This window comes from Triticum dicoccoides, chromosome 4B (assembly GCF_002162155.2).
Source record: "Triticum dicoccoides isolate Atlit2015 ecotype Zavitan chromosome 4B, WEW_v2.0, whole genome shotgun sequence".
Taxonomy (NCBI): domain Eukaryota; kingdom Viridiplantae; phylum Streptophyta; class Magnoliopsida; order Poales; family Poaceae; genus Triticum; species Triticum dicoccoides.
The window spans coordinates 643,727,676-643,750,857 of NC_041387.1; the positions used below are offsets into that span (position 1 = coordinate 643,727,676).

The window sequence follows — 23,182 nt, forward strand, 5'->3', positions numbered from 1 at the left end:
AAGGGGGCTTTGCAACAACTCTTCTATGAACAAAGGGCTCTTCATCATCCCGTTCATCATCTTCTTCACCATCGTTATTATCCTCAGCTTCAGCTCTTGAGTTCTATCAAACAGAAATAGAGTTAGTGCATGGAAGATGGATTATTGATGCAATGAAAAGATGTGGAAATAGTTCATTACTTGTCAAGAATTGGAACCGTGCTGCGAGCTAGGAATTTCCAGATTATGCCCTCCTTGTGAAGCTAACATCAATTCCATTCGGTTCATCCGTTCCTGCATTTTTAGCACATGCCCCTCCAGCATGTTAAAGCGATTTTCAGCTTCTCGACGCCCTTCCATTTCAACTAGAACTCTTGTGCTCAATTTACCCCGTGTACCCGGTGTGCCCAAATCTTGAGGTGCTGGCCCTAGACCTAACACACGGACACGACCCCTGGGCTCCTTTATTCCACATACACGTGCAAACAGATCACCTTCTTTAAATTTTTTTCCTTCCATTCGGGGTGCTGTTCACCTTTCTCTATGAGTTCTTTCTGCAAAATGATATGTACTTGCTATGTAAATTCTACTTGTACAAGTTCTGTCTAATACTGAAAAAACATGGCAAAAGGGACTCACAATTGTTGCTGCTGCCTGCATCACATAACTCCCTTTCCTTTCCCCTTTCTTGCATGTATGTGTTTTGATATAAACTTCATCTCTTCGAGGATCATGCCCAAGTTTGACAGCCTACAATCATTTATTTATTTCACTTTGCATTAGTCACTAAAACACAGTGGCATATCTTTTTAATTGGGGTAATTGCGTTTACCATTTCATTGGCAACACGGGCATGACTCTTGCTGCCAGATGTATGAGGCACTGCATTGGCACGATTCTTTTTGGCGATAGCACCACGAGACTACAAGACTAGTAAAGGAGATTTATCACATGTATTGTTTGCTGCCAGATGTATGGTGCATATTTGTTTATCTATGTCCAGTAGGACGACTACAGTTTTGATTCAGCGGGATGACTTACTTCAAATGCCGAAGATCTCCAATAGTAATAAGGGTCTTCCAATCAGCTTCACTAATTCTGCTATCACGTCTTTTCATAAGTTGTGCATCAGTCAGCGCAGCATCAAACTTGCACCTCTTTAAATCTGACTTCCAATCCTTCCATTTTATGTGTGAAGTGTTGAGAACAAAGCTCGAGGCGGTTGAGTCGAGCTCATAAAATGCCTACTAAAATGAGAGAAAGCAGAATACTCGGTTAGATAGCATTAAAAAAGAGTAAGTTATAAATTATGCTCATTTATACCTTCAAGGTCTCCCACACTAACAATTTTTTGTCAACATCAACATCTCGCCAATCTAACTCTGCAGGTGATATATGCTTCCTCACCAAAGTACCAATGAAATTGGCAAATTCAGTTGCATCTAGCCCAACAGGCTGGCCATTCTCATTAAGTGGAATATGGATTTTGGGTTGATTCAGCCTTGCATATATGTTAGCCTTTCGAGTAATTTTTCTTCCACCTTTCTGAATACCTTCATCATCAAGCTCACAAGTAATCTCTTCATGCAAGAAAATTAACATAGTCATACAACAATTCTAGCAAGTGACATTAGGCTACAATATGAGCAAGTATAACCCACTACAAATACCTTTGGAAGGCTGATGCTCAGGATCTACATGATCTTGATCTTTTGATACCCTGGACCTCAAAACACGTCCTTCATTCGCGCTTATAGGTGCGCTAGAGGGTGCCTGCATAGATATATGGTTTAGTATTGCAAGCTACATTTGCTTCCTTCAGGTAGAACATCTTCAGGGCTACATACCTTTCTTTTCTTTTGGGGGGCTTGGTTCGCTTCCATATCTTCCTACATAGAAGCTCTTGTTGCTCGTGCCGCTGCTAGCCGTTTATCATTCTCTTCAATGGTCTTGCTTCTCAGTAGTTCATACTCTACCGCTTTCAGTTGTTCCTTCGTGACCCCACCATCTTTAGCTCTTCCGTTTGCGCTTGCCATTTTCCTCCTGCAAAGACACACTATGTGAGTACATCGCTGAAAATACAAAACATTAGAGGATCATACACAACACTTACTTTTTTTCAATATCACTTGTTTTAAGAACTAGTCCATCTATATCTGTCCTAGCAGAACCAATGCATCCATCCGCAACACTCACACGTATAGCAGTACATGGATCAGGCAACGTCACACATAAAACATTACCATTGTCATCTTTAGATTCTTCTATGTCATATAATGATGGAAAAACAACAGTAGACCACTCAGCATCAATGGGATCTTCAACATAGTAAACTTGAGTTGCTTGTGTGGCTAATATGAAGGGCTCGTCTGATATTTTCTCACCGGTATTGAACAAATGCTTGAAATTCACAGAAGTTATTCCAAACTGATCAGTTTGCACCAATTCATCTTCTACACGATTATCAACCCAGTCACATTTGAACAACACTACTTTCCCTTCATGTTGATAATTCAACTCAAGAATTTCCTTTGTAATGCCATAATAGGTCTTGTTTCTTACACTAATATTGTCACCTTTTCCTTTTGCAAAGGATGTGGTTTGTGAAACAAGAGCTACTCCACTACTCTGAAATGACCAGCCCTCATCATATGATTGTGTATGAAAGTCTGTCCCATTTATAGTGTAGCTACTATACTTCATAGCAACCAAGTTTGGCTCTTTAGCTAATATTTTTATCTCATGAGGTGCTTCATCGCCCATTTCTGCCACCTGTGATTATGAAATGCTATTGTTACTCTACAATGGGATGGAATTATATGTCTTATAGGTTGACAGTCACATGCCCACTTACGTGCAATTTAAACCACTCATGAAAGGTCTCGTAATGCACACGCTTGACTTCTCGATGACTTCGAACACCAATAGAAGAAAGGTAATCCATATGTTTGCTGCATATAGGTTATATTTATTAATTGACAAGGAGGACAGAAATAACCTAACAGCAATACATAGTAGGGATATCTTACTCTAGGTATGGTTCTATGTTGTCATAATTGAACAAGACGTATCTGTGGGCTTGTAGCCAAGTTTTGTTATCTAACATCACCATGCACTTGCCAGCCAGCCCTCGACCAATGTTGTGGAAGAAAGGAGTTGTATCATCAACTTCCATATCCAAACCTCCATCATTCCTAGCTCGATTCAACCGACTCTCATCATCCAAATAGTGTGAGCAAAATGTCAAGCTCTCATCAAACAAATAGCCCTCTGCAATTGATCCTTCCACATGACTTCTGGTGTGGACATGTCCCTTGAGCTTTCCTATATACCTCTCTACAGCCCACATGCTGCGAAAATGTACTGGACCAGCTATCATTGCTTGTGCTGGAAGATGAACCATCAAATGCACCATAATATCAAAAAATGATGGGAGGAATATGGCCTCAAGAAGGCTCAAGGTCTCACTTATTTCATCCTGCAACCTTTGCATGTCACTTATGTGAATAACCTGTGAGTACATTCGCTTGAAAAATCTGCTCACACGAATCAGTACCGCACTCACTCTTTCTGGTAATGTTCTTCTCACTGCAAGTGGCAGCAAGTCTTGCAAAAGGACATGGTTGTCATGGCTCTATAGTCCAGTTATCTTTTTATCCTTAACATGCACATTACGGCGTATATCAGATGCATAACCATTAGGAAACATGGCATTTTTAAATACTTTGCAAAATGTCCTCTGCTGATCAGATTCCATTGTGTAAGGTGCCGGAGGAAAAAAAAACTTCATCATCATCAAGATCAATAGGTTGAAGATCCTTTCTAATATTGAGTGCTTGAAGGTCATATCGAGAATTAATATTATCCTTGGTTTTTCCATTGACTGCCAACAAAGTGTTAACTACATTCTCACACACATTTTTTTCTATGTGCATGATATCAAAGTTATGATGCATCTTCAAATCCTTCCAATATGGTAGTTTAAACCAAATAGACTTTCTTTTCCAAATGATCAGCGGATCCCCTTTCTTGCGTTTATTAGTTCTAGGCTTCTTCGTTATAGGGTCCTTCCCAAACTTGGTTTGCATATTTTCTGTCAGCTCTAAGATTTGCCTACCGGAAAGTGGAACGGGTGCTGTCCCACATTCTATGTCACCAAATGTGTGTGTATCATACCTCAATGGGTGATCTGCACGTAAGAACCTACCATGCCCAATATAGCAAGTCTTGCTACCATTTTTTAGCCTAAGAGAACATAATTGAGAGTGGCATTCAGGGCAAGCTCCTTCTCCAGAGGAAGCATAGGCAACCAAAGACCCAAGACCCGGTTTATCCGTAATTGTGCATATTATGGCAGAATGCAACTGAAAATACTCTCCGGTTGAAGCATCATAGGTCCTAACACCATCAAGAAACATATCTACCATATCATCAACTAGTGGCTCAAGATAGACATCAATATCACTACCAGGTGAATTTCTGCCAGGAATCAACAGTGATAGGATGAAATTTGATTGCTTCATAATCATCCAGGGTGGAAAGTTATAAGGAATCAATAATACTGGCCAAATGCTATAGCTGAGATTCATGGATCTAAATGGATTAAAACCATCGGGACATACTACAAGCTTAAGATTTCCGCTGTCTTTTGCAAAATCTTTATTTTTTCATCAAAATCTTTCCAAAGGAGGGAATCTTTAGGATGCCTGATCAAGCCATCTTGTGTGCGCTCTTCTGTATGCCATCTTGTGAGAGCCACAGTTCTGGAACACACAAACAACCTTTGAAGCCTCTTCTTTATTGGGAAGTAACGAAGAACCTTCTTAGGAACCTTGTGGACACGTTTCCCATCTGCACTCTTCCTTTCAGATTTCCATCTTGATGCCTTACATTCTGGGCATGAATTGGCATTGGCATTGTTCTTCCAAAATAGAATGCAATCATTTTCACATGCATGGATATTAACATACCCAAGTCCTAGGCATTTGACTAGTTTTTTAGCTTCATTGGAGTTTTTGGGTATTGTGGACTGAGGGTAAGCATCTTTTAGTAGAACTAATAGCAGATCAAAACTTGTATCAGACCACCCTCCAAGCAGTTTGGTGTGAAGAAGTCTCACTAGGAAACGAAGCTTTGAGAAATTCTTACAGCCTGGATATAGCTCTTGTCTAGAATCAGCTTCAAGTTTGTGGAGAGATTCTAGAAAAGAATCATCCTGATCTAAACCACAATCATCTTCAAGATCTCCCCCTTTATCCAAACCAGCAGCAAGGTCTCTTAGCAAATCAGATATATCATCGCCCTCATCCCTATCGTCACCCTCATCTAGATTTGGAGGAATGGAAGAAAAAGAGACACGTTCTCCATGAAACATCCACTGTTTGTAGCCATCTACAAATCACTCGCATACGAGGTGCTCACGGACTTCAGACTCTTCTCTCCAGTATGAGTTCACACAGTTTTTGCAAGGACATAAGATTTTATTCTCGACCGATGATTTATTAAATGCAAAGCCTAGGAATTTGGCGAGCCCTTGTAAGTACTTCTCTGTATGCCTACATGCAAGTGTACATGTGTAGTGTGTTATATATATTTTCAGCATCTAAGAAATTTAAAACATATATGCTGCATTATACCTAGGCGCATCCATCCAACTTCTATCCATGGTAGCTAGCTTCACACTTGGTCACTACAAATACACACTAAATCCTGAATAGATAATATCACAAGCAGAGAATGCAAGGAATTACTTGAAGTACTATAAATACAATGGCTCGAAAAAGAAAGTAAGAATCATAGAACCAATTCAATGGTAGTACACATAGCAAAGGTAGATACCACCATAAATAAACAGACCAAAGATATGGTTGACTCACCAACTAGTGGAGGATGTCGTGACAAGCACGGAAGGGGATTACTGCGCCGCTGCTGGAAGTTGAGTCGTTGGTAGCAAGAATCCTAATAACCAACCAGATTACACACTACAAAAATCAGTGCCAAACATAAGGAGGTATCTCTACATATTCATGGCATCCACACACATGGAGGGCCTCTAGACTTGAGTGGGGCAGAGGAACTCACTTGAGTGGATGCAGTAAGCACGTCGGTGGATGATCTCTTGAAGATGAGCTCCCACGGTGTAGCCTCCTGAAGGAAAAAATGCATAAGAGCCGAAGCCTAAGCAAAACCTTCAATTCATGTTCACACGCAACATTGGCTGGGTTATGCTAGGAACACACTAAGATAACAACTTCAATAAATCTTGGAGCCACATTTGTTACAAAATACCAACAAGATATTAAGCTCACCAATTTCATAAATAATATCTGTTTGTTAGCCACTAACTCCTAATCTATCTACCATTTTAGTTATTCACATAATTTTTGAATCAAACAGCCAGACTAAAAGCACTCCATCAACTAATCATATACTAAAAGAAAAATAAATAGTGGACACTCCACACACACCTTGTGCACTAAGGTGGTGTTTGGTTCAGGAAAATATGATGCTAGGTACAATCAAATACCACAAGCTGGTCACTAAGTACCAATGATTCTGCTACTCTTCTTCCTCTGCTCAATGGTACCAACAATGGTTCTCTGTGCAACCTGCAACAAAAACAAAAGAGAGATGAAGTCAGGTCGCATGTACAGAGAGATGAAAATCCACACTGCGTGAGGTCTCCCTAAGTTCAGATGCTAAACTTCCTTAAGAGGAAATACAAGAATCTAGCCCTGATGCTTATCTCACCAAGTCAGAGAAACCACTTCCTATGAAAGATAAAAACTTGTTCAGTATACAGAATTTTGTTTTAGCCCATGATGTTGAATATAAAATCTCTTACGAGATCATGCTGAACAACACTAAGGACAATGTAGAAACTTGCTAGACTTAATGAGTGATCCCTGCTCATTGAACCTGTAACAATTCAGGCATAAACCATGTAAAATGCATCTGTTCCTTCTTTTTTAATGTCAGGACAAACGTGTGTACTTACACAACTAACGGTAATGAAACATTGTTCTCAAATCATATGTACAGATCCAGTTCGGCCTCCACATGAAGCTGCAGAGTTAGTATCATCATTTCCTCAGAAGAACCTCAGAGTTTTCCCAGCCACATGCGTTCTACGGAAGATCCCCACTGCCGGAGCTCCAACATGCCTCTAGGAGAGAGAGAGAGAAAGAGAGAGAGAGAGGAGTTGTACCTCAGACGCACGCTGCCCGGTTACAAGTTGAAGCAGCCACTCGGACGGACGAGCGCGGGGCGCCGATGGACGGGCAGGACGGAACTGCGTGGGGCACCGATGGACGGGCAGGATGGCGCGGGGCGGAGATGGACGGGCACGGCAGAGCGGCGCATGGCGTCCAGGGAGGCACGGGATGGCACTGGGCGGCGCAGGGCAGTTAGGACGGCGCGGGGCGGCGCGGCAGAGGCATGACGGCGCGAGGCGGCGCAGCAGAGGCAGGACGGCGTAATAGAGGTCGTGGGACGGCCTGGGGAATGACCGGTGGGAGGCGTGGGGCGGCGGTGGAATGGCTGGGATCTAGGGATTTGGCGGTGTGGCTGGGGGGAAATGCTAGGGATTTGGCCCTTCGTGGGGATTGAAGTGATTTGGGAAAAAAACATTTCGCGGGCTGGGCCAGACTTCGCGCTAAATTTTGTCCGTTCGCGCGCGAGGCCCATTTACCCTCTGACTGTTGGTCGGGGTTATTTGCCGACCGATGGTCCGTGGGCCATAAGGGAATTCCCGACCGACAGTTCGATGGTATATGTTTTATCATTCCCGACCGACGGTGTGTCACCGTAAATAATTTTCCCGACCCACAATCTATTAGAAACTTTCATGGCCAATCGTGGGTCGGCAATAGTGACTTTTTCCCAACACACAACGGTAGGGAATTCTGGTGCATGGTGTAGTGAGCTGAGAACGAACTATCCACCTTGCGTAATATTATGGCTGCAGTTAACTTGGATCCGCAGGTTGACGATAACAGGGTTTGCAGGTAGGAGGGCAAAGTTCTTTTCACCAGTTTGGCCTACGCAGCGATTTGGCATGAACACCCGAAGGACCCAATGGCGGCTGCGATATGGAAAAACTACGCGCACAACAAGTGTCGAATCTTCATGTGGCTGGCTCACAAAGATTGTGTCTACACCAATGAGCGAAGGCTGCGTCACTCAATCACTACCTCGGATGCATGCCCGTTCTGTGGCACGAGCGAGAATATCACCCACCTCCTCCTCCGCTACGCCGCCCTACGGCCGCTATGGGATGGGCTAGACAACCTGTATAGGGGCTCGCCTACCAGCATTACAGATATCTGGCGGCTGGCCCCGAGGGATAAGGTTCGCTCTACAGTCCTCATCGCAATCTTCTGGAACACTTGGAAGCGCCAAAACGCCAAGGTCTTTCGTCATGAGACTCTGCACATTCATCACATTGCTAGGGTAGCGGCGGACGATCTGAAGCTATGGTCTCAAAGATGCAAGAATGCCCAGCGCAAATCGCTCCTCCAACATTGGGGCTCTATGTTGTCAAACCTTGCCGCGAGATTGTAACCTATGTAATCTTTGGCTACCCCCCCCCCTCTTCTCTTCCCTCGCAACCCCCCTGTAACCTCCTATGCACACAACTCTTTAAGGTAATATATGGTTCAGGCTGGCGTAAGCCCGCCATTGACGCATCAAATCTGAGAGCCTCTTTTCCACAGCTTGAACAGCCCTCCTTGCCAAGTCAGTGTTGGGGATCGTTGCAGAAATTAAAAAATTTATACGCATCACCAAGATCAATCTATGGAGAGACTAGCAACGAAAGAGAGGGGAGTGCATCTTCATACCCTTGAAGATCGCGATGCGGAAGCGTTACAAGAACGCGGATATGGGAGTCGTACTCACGACGATTCAAATCACGGAAGATCCGATCTAACGCCGAACGGATGGCGCCTCCGCGTTCAACACACATACAGCCCGGGGATGTCTCCTCCTTCTTGATCCAGCAAGGGGAGAGGAGAAGTTGAGAGAGAGCTCCGGCAGCACGACGGTGTGGTGGTGGAGCTTGCAGTTCTTCGGCAGGGCTTTGCCAAGCACTACTGAGGAGGAGGTGGAGTTGGAGAGGGGGAGGGCTGCGCCAGGGGCAGGGTAAAGCTCCCATGCGCCTCCCCACTATATATAGGGGTGGAGGGGACTGGTTTCTTGCCCTCCAAGTCCATTGGGGCGTTGGCAAAGGTGGGAGGAAAGAAATCCCATCATTTCCTTCCCCACTGATTGTTATCCCCCCTTTTTAGGGATCTTGATCTTATCCCTTCGGGATATGATCTTATTCCTTCTAAGGGAGGATCTTGGTGCGCCTTGACCAGGGGTGTGGGGCCTTGCCCCCACTACCCACGTTCATGTGGGTCCCCCCCATGCAGGTGGGCCCCACTCCGGAACCTTCTAGAACCTTCCCGGTACAATACCGAAAAACCCCGAACATTTTCCGGTGGCCAAAATAGGATTTCCCATATATAAATCTTTACCTCTGGACCATTCCGGAACTCCTCGTGACGCCCAGGATCTCATCCGGGACTCCGAACAATATTCGGTAACTGCACACTAATTCCCATAACAACTCTAGCGTCACCGAACCTTAATTGTGTAGACCCTACGGGTTCGGGAATCATGCAGACATGACCGAGACACAGCTCTCTGGCCAATAACCAACAGCGGGATCTGGATACCCATGTTGGCTCCCACATGTTCCACGATGATCTCATCGGATGAACCACGATGTCAAGGATTCAAGCAATCCCGTATACAATTCCCTTTGTCAATCGGTATGTTACTTGCCCGAGATTTGATCGTCGGTATCCCAATACCTCGTTCAATCTCATTACCGGCAAGTCACTTTACTCGTTCCGTAATGCATGATCTCGTGACTAACTACTTAGTCACATTGAGCTCATTATGATGATGCATTACCGAGTGGGCCCAGAGATACCTCTCCGTCACACAGAGTGAGAAATCCCATTCTCGATTCGTGCCAACCCAACAGACACTTTCGAATATACCCGTAGTGCACCTTTATAGCCACCTAGTTACGGTGTGACGTCTGGCACACCCAAAGCATTCCTACGGTATCCGGGAGTTGCACAATCTCATGGTCTAAGGAAATGATACTTGACATTGGAAAAGTTTTTAGCAAACGAACTACACGATCATGTGCTATGCTTAGGATTGGGTCTTGTCCATCACATCATTCTCCTAATGATGTGATCCCGTTATCAATGGCATCCAATGTCCATGGTCAGGAAACCATAACCATCTATTGATCAACGAGCTAGTCAACTAGAGGCTCACTAGGGATATGTTGTGGTCTATGTATTCACACATGTATTACGGTTTCCAGTTAATACAATTATAGCATGAACAATATACAGTTATCATGAACAAGGAAATATAATAATAACCATTTTATTATTGCCTCTAGGGCATATTTCCAACAGTCAGGCCTACCAAGCTAAAGAGGAGAAAATCGCCCAGAGATTTCCAAGAGAAAAAAAACCTGAAGTCCATGTGAGCTGGTTGTAGGTTTCCTCTAAGGTAACCACCTTTCTCAAGAATCCAGTCTGCAAGCCAGGCTGGGATTTTACTCTGGGTAGATGTTGAACTAATTGATAACATCATGTGAATACTCCTCAGTCTTGTCACGATAAATCTCATTTATCTTCTTCATATCAACCCAATAGTACTCTCTTATGTGAAAGGATAGAGCATTGAGCCTGTTCTTGATAACACAGATTAAGTTCTTGGATCCATCATCTGTACCCTAAACCCTATTCTTGATAACACAGATTAAGTTCTTGGATCCATCATCTGTACCCTAAACCCTAAACTATCGCCCCCGCGTCGCCCCCGGGCGACACGCGGAACCCTAGCGCCGCCGCCGCCAAGTCCCCCTCGCCCCCTCCCTCGCTTCTCCGCCGCTGGAGGGGCCACCGGCGAAGTCCGCGCGCGCCCCAGGGAAGGTGGCGGTGGGGCATTTCCCCTTTCCGTGGCATTGTGCGCGCACGCGCTGCCTGCCTCGCCTCGAGCGCGGCGAGAGGCAGGGCCGTAGGAGTGGCTATAGCGCGGGGAGAGGCCGGATCATGGCCGGGCTTGGCCGGATCTAGCTTCTCCGCCCCCGTTGGCCACCCTAGATGGGGCTCGGTGGCTTCGTTCCGGCGGGGCAGCGAGGGCTGGATCCCGGGGCGGCGGCTCCGGGCGGCGGAGGATGTGTCGGCAGAGATACGGGCGACACGGTGGCCGCGGTGGTGGACGATCCATGCGCAAGACGCTTGATGGAGGCCATTGGAACAGATCTGGGTGAAGACCTGCTCGCGGCTGCTGCCGAGGCCGGCGATGGCAGTACTATTTGGTGTCGTTCCCTTGTTGAAGGCATCGCTGTTGAGAGGTTCCAAGCCACTATCTGCTACCTCCAGGGGAAACCCTAGATCAGTAGATCGGATGACGGCGGCATTATTATGTCGTTTCCCTCTTGTGGCGTCATTCTTGGAGGTGTACACGTGCTCGAGGGACCAGTGGACAAAATAATTGGTGGAGCGGCGTTTCATCCTGCACATTAATGGTGGCGTTTCTCGGCGGCGTGGCGCAGTGGAGACTCGGCGCCCGATGTGTGGCGAGGGACTCGCGCAGGAGGATGACGTCATCGGGCGTCGTGGTGGCGTCGATGGCAGAGAGGCCGGGCAAGATGGTGCAGCAGTACAGCACTGAAGATGGATTGGTGGCAGGTGGCTGCGGCGGCCTCATACCCGGCAGGCGTCCTGGTTGAGGAGTGCGCCGGACTGGTAGGTGCCCCATGCCCGGCAGGCGTCCTGGTTGGGACCTCAGGCCTTAGATGTTTAGGTTTGGCTGCGATGTTTGTTTGGTATTAGGCCCAAACTATCAGCGCCCCTTCATTAATTGGATAGGAGTAGCGACAGTTGTTGCTTAGACGGTGGCTTTAGTCTTATTATTGTATGACTTTGTAAGCTCTTGTGAGAATAATTAATAAAGTGCCGTATGCATCGCCCGGATGCAGAGGCCGGGGGTCCTCATCCTTTTCTGAAAAAGAAACAGAGCCTGTGAAAAAAGTTCCTGGTAGTTTCCCTACGAGAACACTCTTTAAACAGTTTATTCCTATGTACTGCTGAGCCTCACATCTACAGCGTGAATTGTCAAACTACGATGGTCATTCCATTTGAGTTGCCAGTTCAGATTTTTTATTAGAACAGAACAAGTATCCTTTTACCCCATAAGGCCATAAATACCATGCGATACTTGGTTATATTAAGATCAAATGTCCAAGATTAGCCTGCCTGGATCTCAAGAGGATGTCCATGGATTCCCATCCTCCAACCAATCATGCATGATCCATCGGTGACCAACAACGTAGGAAACTGTCAAATCCATCAGACAAGCATAAATTCAGGATTAGTCTGATGCCTGTCTGCACATCAACCCTTTCTTCTAGTGCATAATCTCCGGTGATGTTACCATATGCCCTCAGGAGAATATCCACCAAATTCCTGAGAAAATATAATTTGGAATGAAAATCAGTGAAAACAAAACTTGCCATCAAAGGTATAACACAAGCACACCCACTGACCCACCCAACATACTCACCAAAGTTGACAGGTGCTACCCGCTCAATGGCTGATTCTCCAAAATCAGGGTCAGTAATCTCCTCAAATGCTTCATACTTCATATCTAAAGGCACCGATCTGACTTTAAAACTAGCAGGCATCAACCCCTGATCAGGACTGCAGCAATCCACTGTCTTCTCCCAACTCTAAAAAGGTACAAAAGGAGAGATAAATAGATACTTCCAGAAACATTGCTCGCAACTTAGATATTCAAGGAATGCTATCCAGGACAAAGAGAAAATCAACCGAGCAACCGCAGACTATCTCCTGCATGCACTTTGTCCTCTCGGCATTGAGTCTGCTCTTACCATATCTCTAATTCCGAAGCCGATCTTCCAGGAATACAAATTGTAGAAGTCATACACCTCACCAAGTGAATCAAAACTGAAACCAAGTGCCAGACGTATAACACTCTCTGTAGGCTCCTCTGCGTACTTGTGAATTGACTGCTCCTGAGCACTCATCCGCGACGGGCACCGTGTCCGGTCTGGAGGTGCACTTCCCAGCCATAATCTGAATTTTTCCCAATCATACATATTCAGTATATTGTTTCAACCTCAACAAATTTAACAGTGACTGGGCGTTCTGACAGTGAAACCAAGTAACCATTAAGGATCAGATGCAAGAATGTCTAAGCCAACTAGCTCATATGGACATCTAGTACAACAATTTCCTAACAAAATAATTTATACAGCTGAACGGAAAACAGTATAGTTATTTAGCGGGTAGGATTTGGGTTCAGACCTTTTTGTTCACCCGGGGGCTTCTGGGTGGACTCTGTCTGTAGACTGCACCGACCGGAGATGCATCCGCACGCCGTCGAACTCCACCTCATCCTTTGTCAAGGTCATCGCCGCCGACTCGCTGACCGCGACCAGACCCAGCATTTGAGTATGCAGGTTCGGTACAGTTGGCTTCGCTTGTCGGCAACAACACCCAGAGGAACCAGATCTGGGAGGTCGAGGCTGTCGGCGAACTCCTCTGGCAGCAGGAACCTGAAAAAAGAAAAAAGAAGGTAATGGTGGACGCCAGGCCCGTCCCGTTGCCGCCGGTTCACAGCGAGCGCCGTCGCCTGGACCCGCTCACTTCAACACGCAAGGCGATGATGGTGTTCTTAGGGGAAGAGAGTGCTACACCCACGAACGACAAACGGCTCAGCTTTTCTCGCGTCTGCCTCCTGATCTGATCCCTGGCTCGGTAATTCTGGCAACGCTCTGGTCCACGGACCAGGACCAGGACGGCCGCGCGCGTCCGCCATCTCTGCCCATACGATTCAGGCCCACAGACAAAGCACTGTTTGCTACCGTATACCGTGCGGCCCTTTTCTACGACCTCGAGTCAGACGCGCCAGTGCAATTTATTCGCATCCAGAGACAGGAATGTACTACGACGATTTCGGGAGCATCTCAGCTCGGGCACCGGATCGCCTCTTCAAGCGCCAACACGTACTGCTGCAGCATGTTACCAGCTAGCTAGCCTACAATTGATCCTGCACAGTGTGCTGCAGTAGTAGGTGGATCGGTTGCTGCGTCAACGAATTATTGCTGAGCCCCGCAAAACCAAAAATGAATTATTGTTGGAGGATGTTAATATGGGCCATCACTGAGGGTCCACAGGTCGCTTGCCGGGAGAATGAGACGTCAGACCACAGTGCACGGTAGAATACGGACGGGTCGGGGTTGCACTGCAGCCCAGAGAGAGAGAGAGGGAGAGAGAGCATTCCAAAATAAACATTCAAACAACATGAGAACCTTCTTCTAAAAAAAGGTGGGTCAAGGAAAAGTACACAGTTAGGCTGGTCGTAATGCTTAGATATAATTCTTGGTGAACAACATCGCATGAAAAAAGCCCGGCCAGTTTGGGTGGCAGCGGGGCCTCCTCCTTCCCCCGCCTGGTGTTCGATGGCACGGGCCGTCTGGGTCGCGCGGCAGCGGCGGGGGCGCGGGCTGCACAGCGGCGGCGGCGGCCCTAGGTGCGGCCCAAATCTGGCACGGCGGGGTTCGGGTGTCCGGGCTTCTGTGGTGGCGGGGCTCCGGCTCGCCGCAGGGGGTGGCTGACTCCGATGGCCGCCCCCTGTTGCGGCGCTCCCTGGTGGTGGCGGGCCTGCCGGCCCTCGACCAAATGCGGCCTTAGTGGGCGTCTGGCGATGGCAGGAGCCGCAGGCTCATCTTGGAATGGGCTGTTGACCACTCTGGTGCCTCTCGGGGGTGGTTGGCGGGGCTCTGGCTCGTTGCAGTGGACGACGCTTGGCGCGGAGTTACGAGGGGTCGACTTGGTCCGCGTTGGTCTCCTTCGTGTTGTGCTCTTAGTGTCTGCTTGCTCATGGCGTCGGTCCGAGTTCGGCTCTTCGGGTGCGGCCGTGTCGTCAAACGAATTGGCCCCCGTGGCCATGAGTTTGGCGTCGTTCGAGTTGCTCGACAGCGGTCGTCGACAGTTACTAGGTTGCATCCCTGCGACCCACCGGGACCGGCAGGGGAGGCAAGTGTCGGTGCCTCCTACTGTGGAGGCGCTAACCCAGACCTAGTGGCTGATGCCGGGCTAGGAATGAAAGGCGGTCCCTTTCACTCCTACTACCGTGGCGGGAGGGGTCGTGATGTGGATGGCCGGTGGTGTCCGGGGCCATGGATGTCGGGGCGGCGGTCTCGGATGGTGGGCCTCACAGTTGGCTTTCCGGTAGGCTCCATGGTGGTGGTGGTGACTCTACTTCTTGGTCTTGTGGGCGGCAAGGGGTGGAGTGGTGGGAGGCTCTGGTCTGCTCTGGCAGTGCCCAGATCTGGTGTGGATGGGCTGGTCCTCGTAGAGATGGCGGTCAGGACCCCTCCTGGTGGTGTTTGCGAGTGTCAAAGCAAAAGATTCGCGTTATATGGCGCCGGCGTCGGCGGCGCCCGTGGTTGTCGCGTGCTTCATGGAGCCGTCGTCGTGGGTCTCATTATGCCAGGGCTCCGGGTGAAAACCTTTGTCTATTAGCTTGGACTCGGCAACGGCGACACCTTGCATTGTCACCTTATTGGGGCGTTGTCGTGGAGTTCAGGAGTCTTCGGTCGGGTCTTGACGAGATGTTAGCTTGTTCTAGGTTATTCTTGTATCTTTTGATCTACTTTGTAAGAGGGCTTCCACACCACAATGTATCGTTCGACCGTGTACTCTGTTCTATAAAGCAGGGCGAATGCCTGTTTCGAGAAAATATTGCTGGAAAGTATGACACGGCGAGTTGAAGAGGAAGAAACTACTCAACCACGATACTTATTTTGGAATGGAGGAAGACTAGAGAAATGGTTGTTGTTCTATATGCTATCTAGATAGATAGTCCCACAAATTTCCAGTTGTCTTGAGAAATACTCCCTCGGTATGGAAATACTTGTCATCAAAATGGATAAAAGAGGATGTATCTAGACGTATTTCAGTTCTAGATACATCTCGTCTAGATACATCCTCTTTTATCCATTTTGATGACAAGTTGGACGGAGGGAGTACCATTATGACTGAATACTAACTTGCACCGCATCAGAGAAAGGGAGGGAGGGAAGGAGAGAGAGAGAGAAAGAGAGAGAGAGAGAGAGAGAGAGAGAGAGAGAGAGAGAGAGAGAGAGAGAGATTACATAATCCTAAAAACCCGCTCCTCCCTGCTCGCGGGACATGCCCCGTGCGCGCATCAGGGGAGAACCCTAGACGCCACCGTCAAAAGCTTCCCTTCCTCTCCTCGCTCCTCCCTCGTTGCGTGCCAGGGGAGTGGCCAAGTGAAGCCTGGTCGGCGCCAACGACGGCGAGGCTTTCTCGACTCCTCGTGGGTGCCATGGTGCGGGGCGTGGCGGCCTTGCTAGGATGCGGCGCTAGCGACAGGCACCGCAACACAGCGGCATGCCAATGCTCCTCGGCAGTGATGTCATGGTGGCGGCATGGCTGGTGACGTAGAGTTCATGGGGGTGTACGTGGCAGGAATGCGGCGGTGGCATGGGATCCTCCCGGATCTGTCATCCTGCTGCCTATGGGTGGTGTGACCGAGTGACCTATGCCATGGCGGGGAAGTGTGCTGGAGGCGGCGGTGTGGTGGGGCTCGTCCATGGCGGCGAGGTCTCGACTGATTCTTCCGTTCGGCTGTGGGCAGCCGAGGCGGTGGTGCAGTTCTGTTGAACACTCGATGTAGTAGATCTAGTGGTAGGGCTATGGTAGGTGGCGCAGGGTTCTGGAGGCTCTCTCCCTTCTCTTGGGACCGAGCTGCCAATGTACGGGGTTGGACAGTCGTCGACCGCGGGGCCGAGCTTGTCGCACGCGCGACGGCGGTGTCTTTGTCTTAGGCTCGCGCTTGTTTGGGCCAAATTTGGACACGAGGCAAGTCGGTGTGGTTGCACCGGGGGGGAGGGGGTGAGATTGGGCTCGATCCAGGTGGTGCTCGCAAGATGAGGTCCCTCTCCTAGCGGGTGCAGTGATAGTTGGTGGTGGTCGGGACCCCGTTACTCTGTCAGGAAAAACGGTGTTGAAGACCTTGGACATGGCATCGTGCGAGCCTGCTCGATGATGGCTGTTGTTGGCCATTGGGTTGTGTCTCCCCCAGTCAGACGGACTGGCTGGAGTCGCAGGCTTCGGTGCCTTCTACCGTGGAGACGTTGAACTAGACTCTGTGGCTGATGTTAGGCTAGGAGTGATAGGAGACACCTCTTACTCCTCCTACCCTGGTGGGTGCACTGGGATGTGGGCGGGTGGTGGTGTTTCAGACATGGATATCGGGGCGGTAGCCCCGCATGGTGGTCTGCATGGTTGACTCTTCGGCGGGCACCAAAATGAAGTTGGTGGCTTTCCGGCTTGTTGTATGGGCTGCAAGAGATGGGGCGACAGGTGGTTCGGGCACACTTTCTGTCTTTGGCATGACAGTGCCCTGATCCGGCTCTGGAGTTCTGATCTCGTCGCATTTGTCCGGAGGTTTGAGGGTCTTCTTTGGAGATTCTCTAACACTAAGGTATGATGAAAAACCATGCGTGGGTTATCATTTATAAAATTCTGAATCCACTCAATGACAAGGATGACACAGAAGCTCTTCGCAAAAAAAAAAGGATGACACAGAAGCATGACATGTACCAACGAGATGAATCCTAGTTATTGAAACGCCGAGGACGAGGACGAGGACGAGGACGACGTGCTCCCGAGTCCCGACAGCAGCCAGCCAGCTCGCGTGCTGGAGCTCGTTGCGGTGACCGACACGCATGCCCTCGTCCGGGCGCGGATGCGGGTGCGTTGAGTGTATGGGGTGCTGCTGCCGGAGATGGGAGCAGCACGGCGTCACCACGGTCTCAGGGAGGGGAAGCGAGCACTCGGACGACGTGGACCACCAGAGTCGGGCAAGCGGACCGAGCCGGCGCCCTTGTCGGGGCAGAAGACATGGGGCGCGGCGACAAGACACGACGCTCCGGCCTCCCGTGGGATGCTGCCAGGATGAGCTCGCCGCCGCCGACGGACAAGCTGCGCCGCGCCGTGTTCCGGCCAGCAGCAGCCAGGATTGTGGTGGCACGCACGCGAGATGTTCGTGAAAATGTCTAACGGATATTTGGCCTGAGCCATCGTCACCCCCTTGCTTCAGAAAGAGCTTCATAGCCCGTTTAGCGAGCCATCGGTGCTTCTTGCAAAGAGATTATGAAGTCGCGGTGGTTATTGCTAAATTCTCTTATGGCTGTTTCAAACTTCTGTATGTTGGTCGTATCTTCGCAATGTTTCAGCAGCTTACTGAACTAATGATCTTCTCTTGAGCTTTAACAAGCTTGTGAATTGATTTCCAGGCGTTGATGATCGCTGCTATTCCTAACATCCTCGGTTGGTTCGCCATCTCCTTGGCAAAGGTATGCCAATACCTTTTTCCGGAGCTTAGTTTCACCATTTGCTGCTTCTGAACTCGACACTTGCCCACATTTGTTTTACAGGACACTACGTTTCTGTATATGGGGCGATTGCTTGAAGGATTTGGTGTTGGTATCATATCCTACACGGTTAGCTCAAGAACACAACGTGCCTGCTTATTTTTGCCATAGAAGATCTATACATACGTCTATCTGGTTAAGTTGTTCAGAAATGAAGATTTTTTGTTGTCATAAGAATCTTGCACTAGTTAAAATACTTGGTCGTGATCTGTGAGTTATGTGATAACAGGTGCCTGTTTACATAGCAGAGATTTCTCCTCAGAACAAGAGGGGCGCTCTAGGCTCTGTGAACCCGGTAGGCCTATCCCCCCAAGCATCTTGTCTTCTTGTCAAGCAACGACCTATTAGCTTTGTTTATATGATGGACTCATTATGCAATTATTCATTCTGCAGTTGTCTATAACAATTGGGACGGTGTTGGCCTATGTGCTCGGCATGCTTGTTCCTTGGAGGATGCTTGCGATGATAGGTAACATGACTAAGTGTTGATGTGTTATTCAACTTTGTTGTTTTTACTGTCAGTTTTCACTTAACCTCTGATATTTGAGTTCACAAGATCAGTAACAGTAAATGCCATGTCAAAAAATATGACTAGAATGGCAAATATTTCCATTTAAGCTTTTGAAGGAAAATTTACCGTGTCAGTAATCTATGCTGATCTCGCTAGTACGTTATGGGCTTAAGCGAATGTGGACGCGTCTAGTGTCTGAACCTCTGACTATTTCTGATTCAAATCTCTGGGTTGTGATTCTTCTAGGAACCTTGCCATGCACAATATTGATACCTGGCCTATTCTTCATTCCAGAATCTCCAAGATGGCTGGTTTGTATATGCAAATGCATACAAAGTGCTGCGTCATTCTGAAATTTTATTAACCACTCTTGTGCATCAATCTCTAGGCAAAGATGAATAAGATGGATGATTTTGAAGCCTCTCTACAAGTTTTGAGAGGATCCGAGACCGATATAACCTCAGAAGTGAATGTTATAAAGGCAAGCACCTTCCCTTTTTCTCTTCAAGACTGACTAAGTACAAATATATCTATATGACGTACTTTCAGCTTAGCCACCAATGTTTGCTTTAACATACTGCACATGATGCAGACAGCTGTAGCATCAGCAAACAAAAGAACGGCAACCCGTTTCCAAGAGTTAAACCAAAAGAAATTCCGCATGCCCCTGATAGTAACTCCCTTGACTTGCTGGTTAATTTAATACCAAAATTCATAATTACATTTTGTAATCGTGATTGTGGTACAACTTGCCAGCTAGGAATTGGCCTGCTTGTACTACAACAACTAAGTGGGATCAATGCTATACTGTTTTATGCAGGTAGCATCTTCAAAGCTGCAGGCAAGTTGTACAATTTGGCTTATTAGATTTCCTTCAGTGCATTACTATAGTGTTACTATATTATAGTCGACTTCAGCTTCTATATTCAAAATGAAAAGCTCTTCAGGTCTTACAAACAGCAATTTGGCCGCATGTGGAGTTGGAGCTATTGCGGTGTGTGACTTGACAGATCTTTCTTGTCTCTTACTAGTTCATGTTAAGGTGCTAACATAATTTATCACCAGCTTCTTGCCACTGGAGTTATAACCTGGTTATTAGACAGAGCTGGCCGACGGATCCTACTTATTGTAACTTCCTCCTCTCTGTGAAAAACCAGTTTGTTACTGTAGTTGTCTATAACTATAATTTAGCTCTCACTTCAACTTCCAGATCTCTTCTGCTGGGATGACCCTAAGCCTTCTTGCAATTGCCGTCATATTTTTTCTCAAGGTATGTTCAGGTTTATTTAGTATAGGGTACTGGTATAAATAAAATATAGAATACGACCACCCTCTTATAATAGTCTATTACGTGGATCAGGGATTTTTATTTTTGATTGGTGATATTATCCTGGGCCTGTTCTGCCGAATATTTTTCTTACATTATTATGATTTATTTGTTCCAGGACAACGTTCCACAAGATTCTGACATGTATTACATATTAAGCATGGTCTCCTTGTTTGCTATTGTGGTATGTCCATCCACCAACTAGATTGTTTGGTCTGAATATTTACATCGCAAATCCACGAGTTGTGCCCGAAATACGAAACTGACACTTGTTCAGGCTTGTGTAATCACCTACTCCTTCGGTATGGGCGCCATTCCATGGGTCATAATGTCTGAGGTAATATAGTGAATCCACATACTGTATATAGCACCATAGCTCATAATTAATGTTATCACTGGAGCATTCATATAACCACACTTCCGGACTTGCTATGTGTTTGTAGATCCTGCCGGTTAGCATCAAGAGCCTGTCGGGAAGCTTCGCGACGCTCGCCAACTGGCTGACCTCCTTTGGGATAACAATGACAGCAAACTTGCTGCTAAGCTGGAGTGCTGGAGGTTCACACTGATCTTCCACTCTTCCCTCGAGTAGGATTATGGACCCACGGACCTGACGGAGATCATTTCTGCTTGTTTACGATCTCAAACAGGTACCTTTGTGTGCTACATGCTCGTGAGCGCTTTCACGCTTGTGTTCATCATGCTCTGGGTTCCGGAGACCAAGGGAAGAACTCTTGAGGAGATACAATGGTCGTTCCGCTGAGCTCGGTAGATTTTCATCGTAAGTTGGAATATTTCTTCGAGTTGGCTATCATCTACATTTTAGAAGTCCGATTGCTCATATACAACGTTATTGTTTGTGTATTCCTGTACATCATTGTTTCAGTTGACTTTGTATAGAGGGCATGTGATTGCCGTGCTATGTTATGTTTATCTGGGTTCCATGCCTGTGCAGCTGGTGATCAGTGCTTCCTCTTTAGTTAGGAAGGTGTTGGTTGTTGGAATTTGCTAGTAGGCCTTTGGCCCAAAGCCCCACTAAAATTCTGAAATTCTCTTGGCGTATTCATGCACACATGTGAGTGGAGTGAGTGAGACTAAAGTTTAGTCCCACCCCAGAAGTTGAGAGAAAGTTGCATCTCTTTATAGTGAGCTCTTCTACCCCTTGTATGAGCATGAAAAGAGGAGACCTATACGCGCACTCCTCGTCCCGCCACGCCGCGCCGCGGGTTGCGGACAGAGCTATGCACGTTGTCTATATTTTTTGCTGATCGGGAAAAATTAATGAGTCATTAATTAATAATTAACAGACGCGTTAATTATTGAACCGTTTTCGATTCCTTGGATCGTGATGACTCGGACGTGGGGTTTACTCCCGCGACCTACCCGACCCGCACTATATAGTCAGGCAGACGTATCCTAGCCGCCGCCGCTTCGTATGGTTTCTCACCACCGTTCCAGATCATTGCGCCGCCAAGCAAGTCTTCTCCATCCCTCTTTTCGGCGTGCACCGGGAGTAGGCACAACAGGCCTCCGGAACCCCGCCTCTCGTGATCCTGTACGGGAGAGGGGCGATCAGCCTTTTCGGAAGCGCACTCGCGCGACTGCTGGCAGCGACGACTTCGCGAACGACGACTTCTTCCCCGACCTCGGCAACCTCATCCTCGACGACATGGGCGACAACGCCAAGGCCAGCGGTGCTGATCCCGCTGCACCATATGTGATTCTATCCTTCCTGTTCGAGATCGTGGTAGAATTCATGTTTCTAGTATGTGCCCTAGATGTGATCTGTTCATCTATTATGCTAGTTCGTATGATTAGTTTAATCTCTGCTAGTGTTGTTATGATTTATCTTCTGTTTATTCGGATTAAAACTCGTAGTAATTTGCTCATATTTCTAACAATCCAAAAACCTGATTATAGGCAATTTACTCCGACTGGTTTTGTTGCGCATCTGAAGCCGCCTGCCTTTAAAGGGGCGCAATATAAGAGGTGGCGCACGAGAGCAGTCTACTGGTTTCAGACCATGGGCTGCTATGACGCCACCAAGGGCAAGCCTGAGGGCGATCTTAATCCAGCAGAACTGGAAGCTTTTGAGAATATCGATACTCTCTTTAAAGGCGCTCTTCTGAGTGTTCTTGGTGATTCCATTGCGGATTCGTATATGTCGTTTGACAACGGAAGGACATGTGGGCTGCGCTCGAGGCCAAGTTTGATGCCTCGGACGCCGGCAGCGAGTTGTACGTCATGGAGCAATTCTATGACTACAAGATGACTGATGAGCGCTCTGTTGTACAACAGGCTCATGAGATACAGTAGCTTGCAAAAGAACTTGAGTACTTCAAGTGTGTGTTGCCGGACAAATTTGTTGCCGGAGGCATCATTGCCAAGCTTCCACCTTCATGGAACAATTTTGCTACTTCCCTGAAACTCAAGAGATAGTAGTTTTCCGTTGCGGATCTCATTGGTACTCTTGATGTTGAAGAGAAGGCGAGAGCAAAGGACAGACGTGCTCGAGTTGCCGAGGGAACTTCTAGTGCCCACATGGTACACAAGAAGAACTTCTAGCCCAATAAGTTCAAAAACAACAAGAACAAAACTCAGGGCAAAGGCAAGTTTGATATGAAGAACAAGCCGTCACATTCTACCAACCTCAAGAAGAATTATCATAAGAAGGGGAAGGGACTTTGCCATGTCTGCGGTGATCCTAATCACCGGGCTCCGAAGTGTCCTAACCGCTTTGAGGAGCGCGAACATGAGAAGAGCGGCAAGTCCGCTAATGTTGTCATCGATGATATTG

General features: G+C 47.6%; 1 protein-coding gene and 1 pseudogene across 2 annotated transcripts in view; one reads left to right on the forward strand and one right to left on the reverse strand.

The window, feature by feature from the left end:
• Positions 1 to 21,776, forward strand: part of LOC119291979 (sugar transporter ERD6-like 4) — a 33,600-nt gene extending 11,824 nt beyond the window's left edge. The window contains exons 3-17 of one of the 2 annotated variants that reach the window (XM_037570790.1): positions 18,410 to 18,469; positions 18,551 to 18,616; positions 18,777 to 18,842; positions 18,941 to 19,016; positions 19,305 to 19,369; positions 19,447 to 19,539; positions 19,651 to 19,731; positions 19,815 to 19,899; positions 20,006 to 20,052; positions 20,124 to 20,186; positions 20,269 to 20,328; positions 20,504 to 20,569; positions 20,663 to 20,722; positions 20,829 to 20,943; positions 21,036 to 21,773. In XM_037570790.1, the coding sequence (XP_037426687.1) occupies positions 18,410 to 18,469; positions 18,551 to 18,616; positions 18,777 to 18,842; positions 18,941 to 19,016; positions 19,305 to 19,369; positions 19,447 to 19,539; positions 19,651 to 19,731; positions 19,815 to 19,899; positions 20,006 to 20,052; positions 20,124 to 20,186; positions 20,269 to 20,328; positions 20,504 to 20,569; positions 20,663 to 20,722; positions 20,829 to 20,943; positions 21,036 to 21,148 (1,116 nt within the window). In that variant the 3' untranslated portion in view covers positions 21,149 to 21,773. Of the gene's footprint in view, positions 1 to 18,409; positions 18,470 to 18,550; positions 18,617 to 18,776; positions 18,843 to 18,940; positions 19,017 to 19,304; positions 19,370 to 19,446; positions 19,540 to 19,650; positions 19,732 to 19,814; positions 19,900 to 20,005; positions 20,101 to 20,123; positions 20,187 to 20,268; positions 20,329 to 20,503; positions 20,570 to 20,662; positions 20,723 to 20,828; positions 20,944 to 21,035 lie in introns of both variants that reach the window. The other variant, XM_037570791.1, reaches the window with a different exon arrangement.
• On the reverse strand, positions 12,131 to 13,911 carry LOC119291980 (annotated as a pseudogene).
• Positions 21,777 to 23,182: the final 1,406 nt, after the last annotated feature.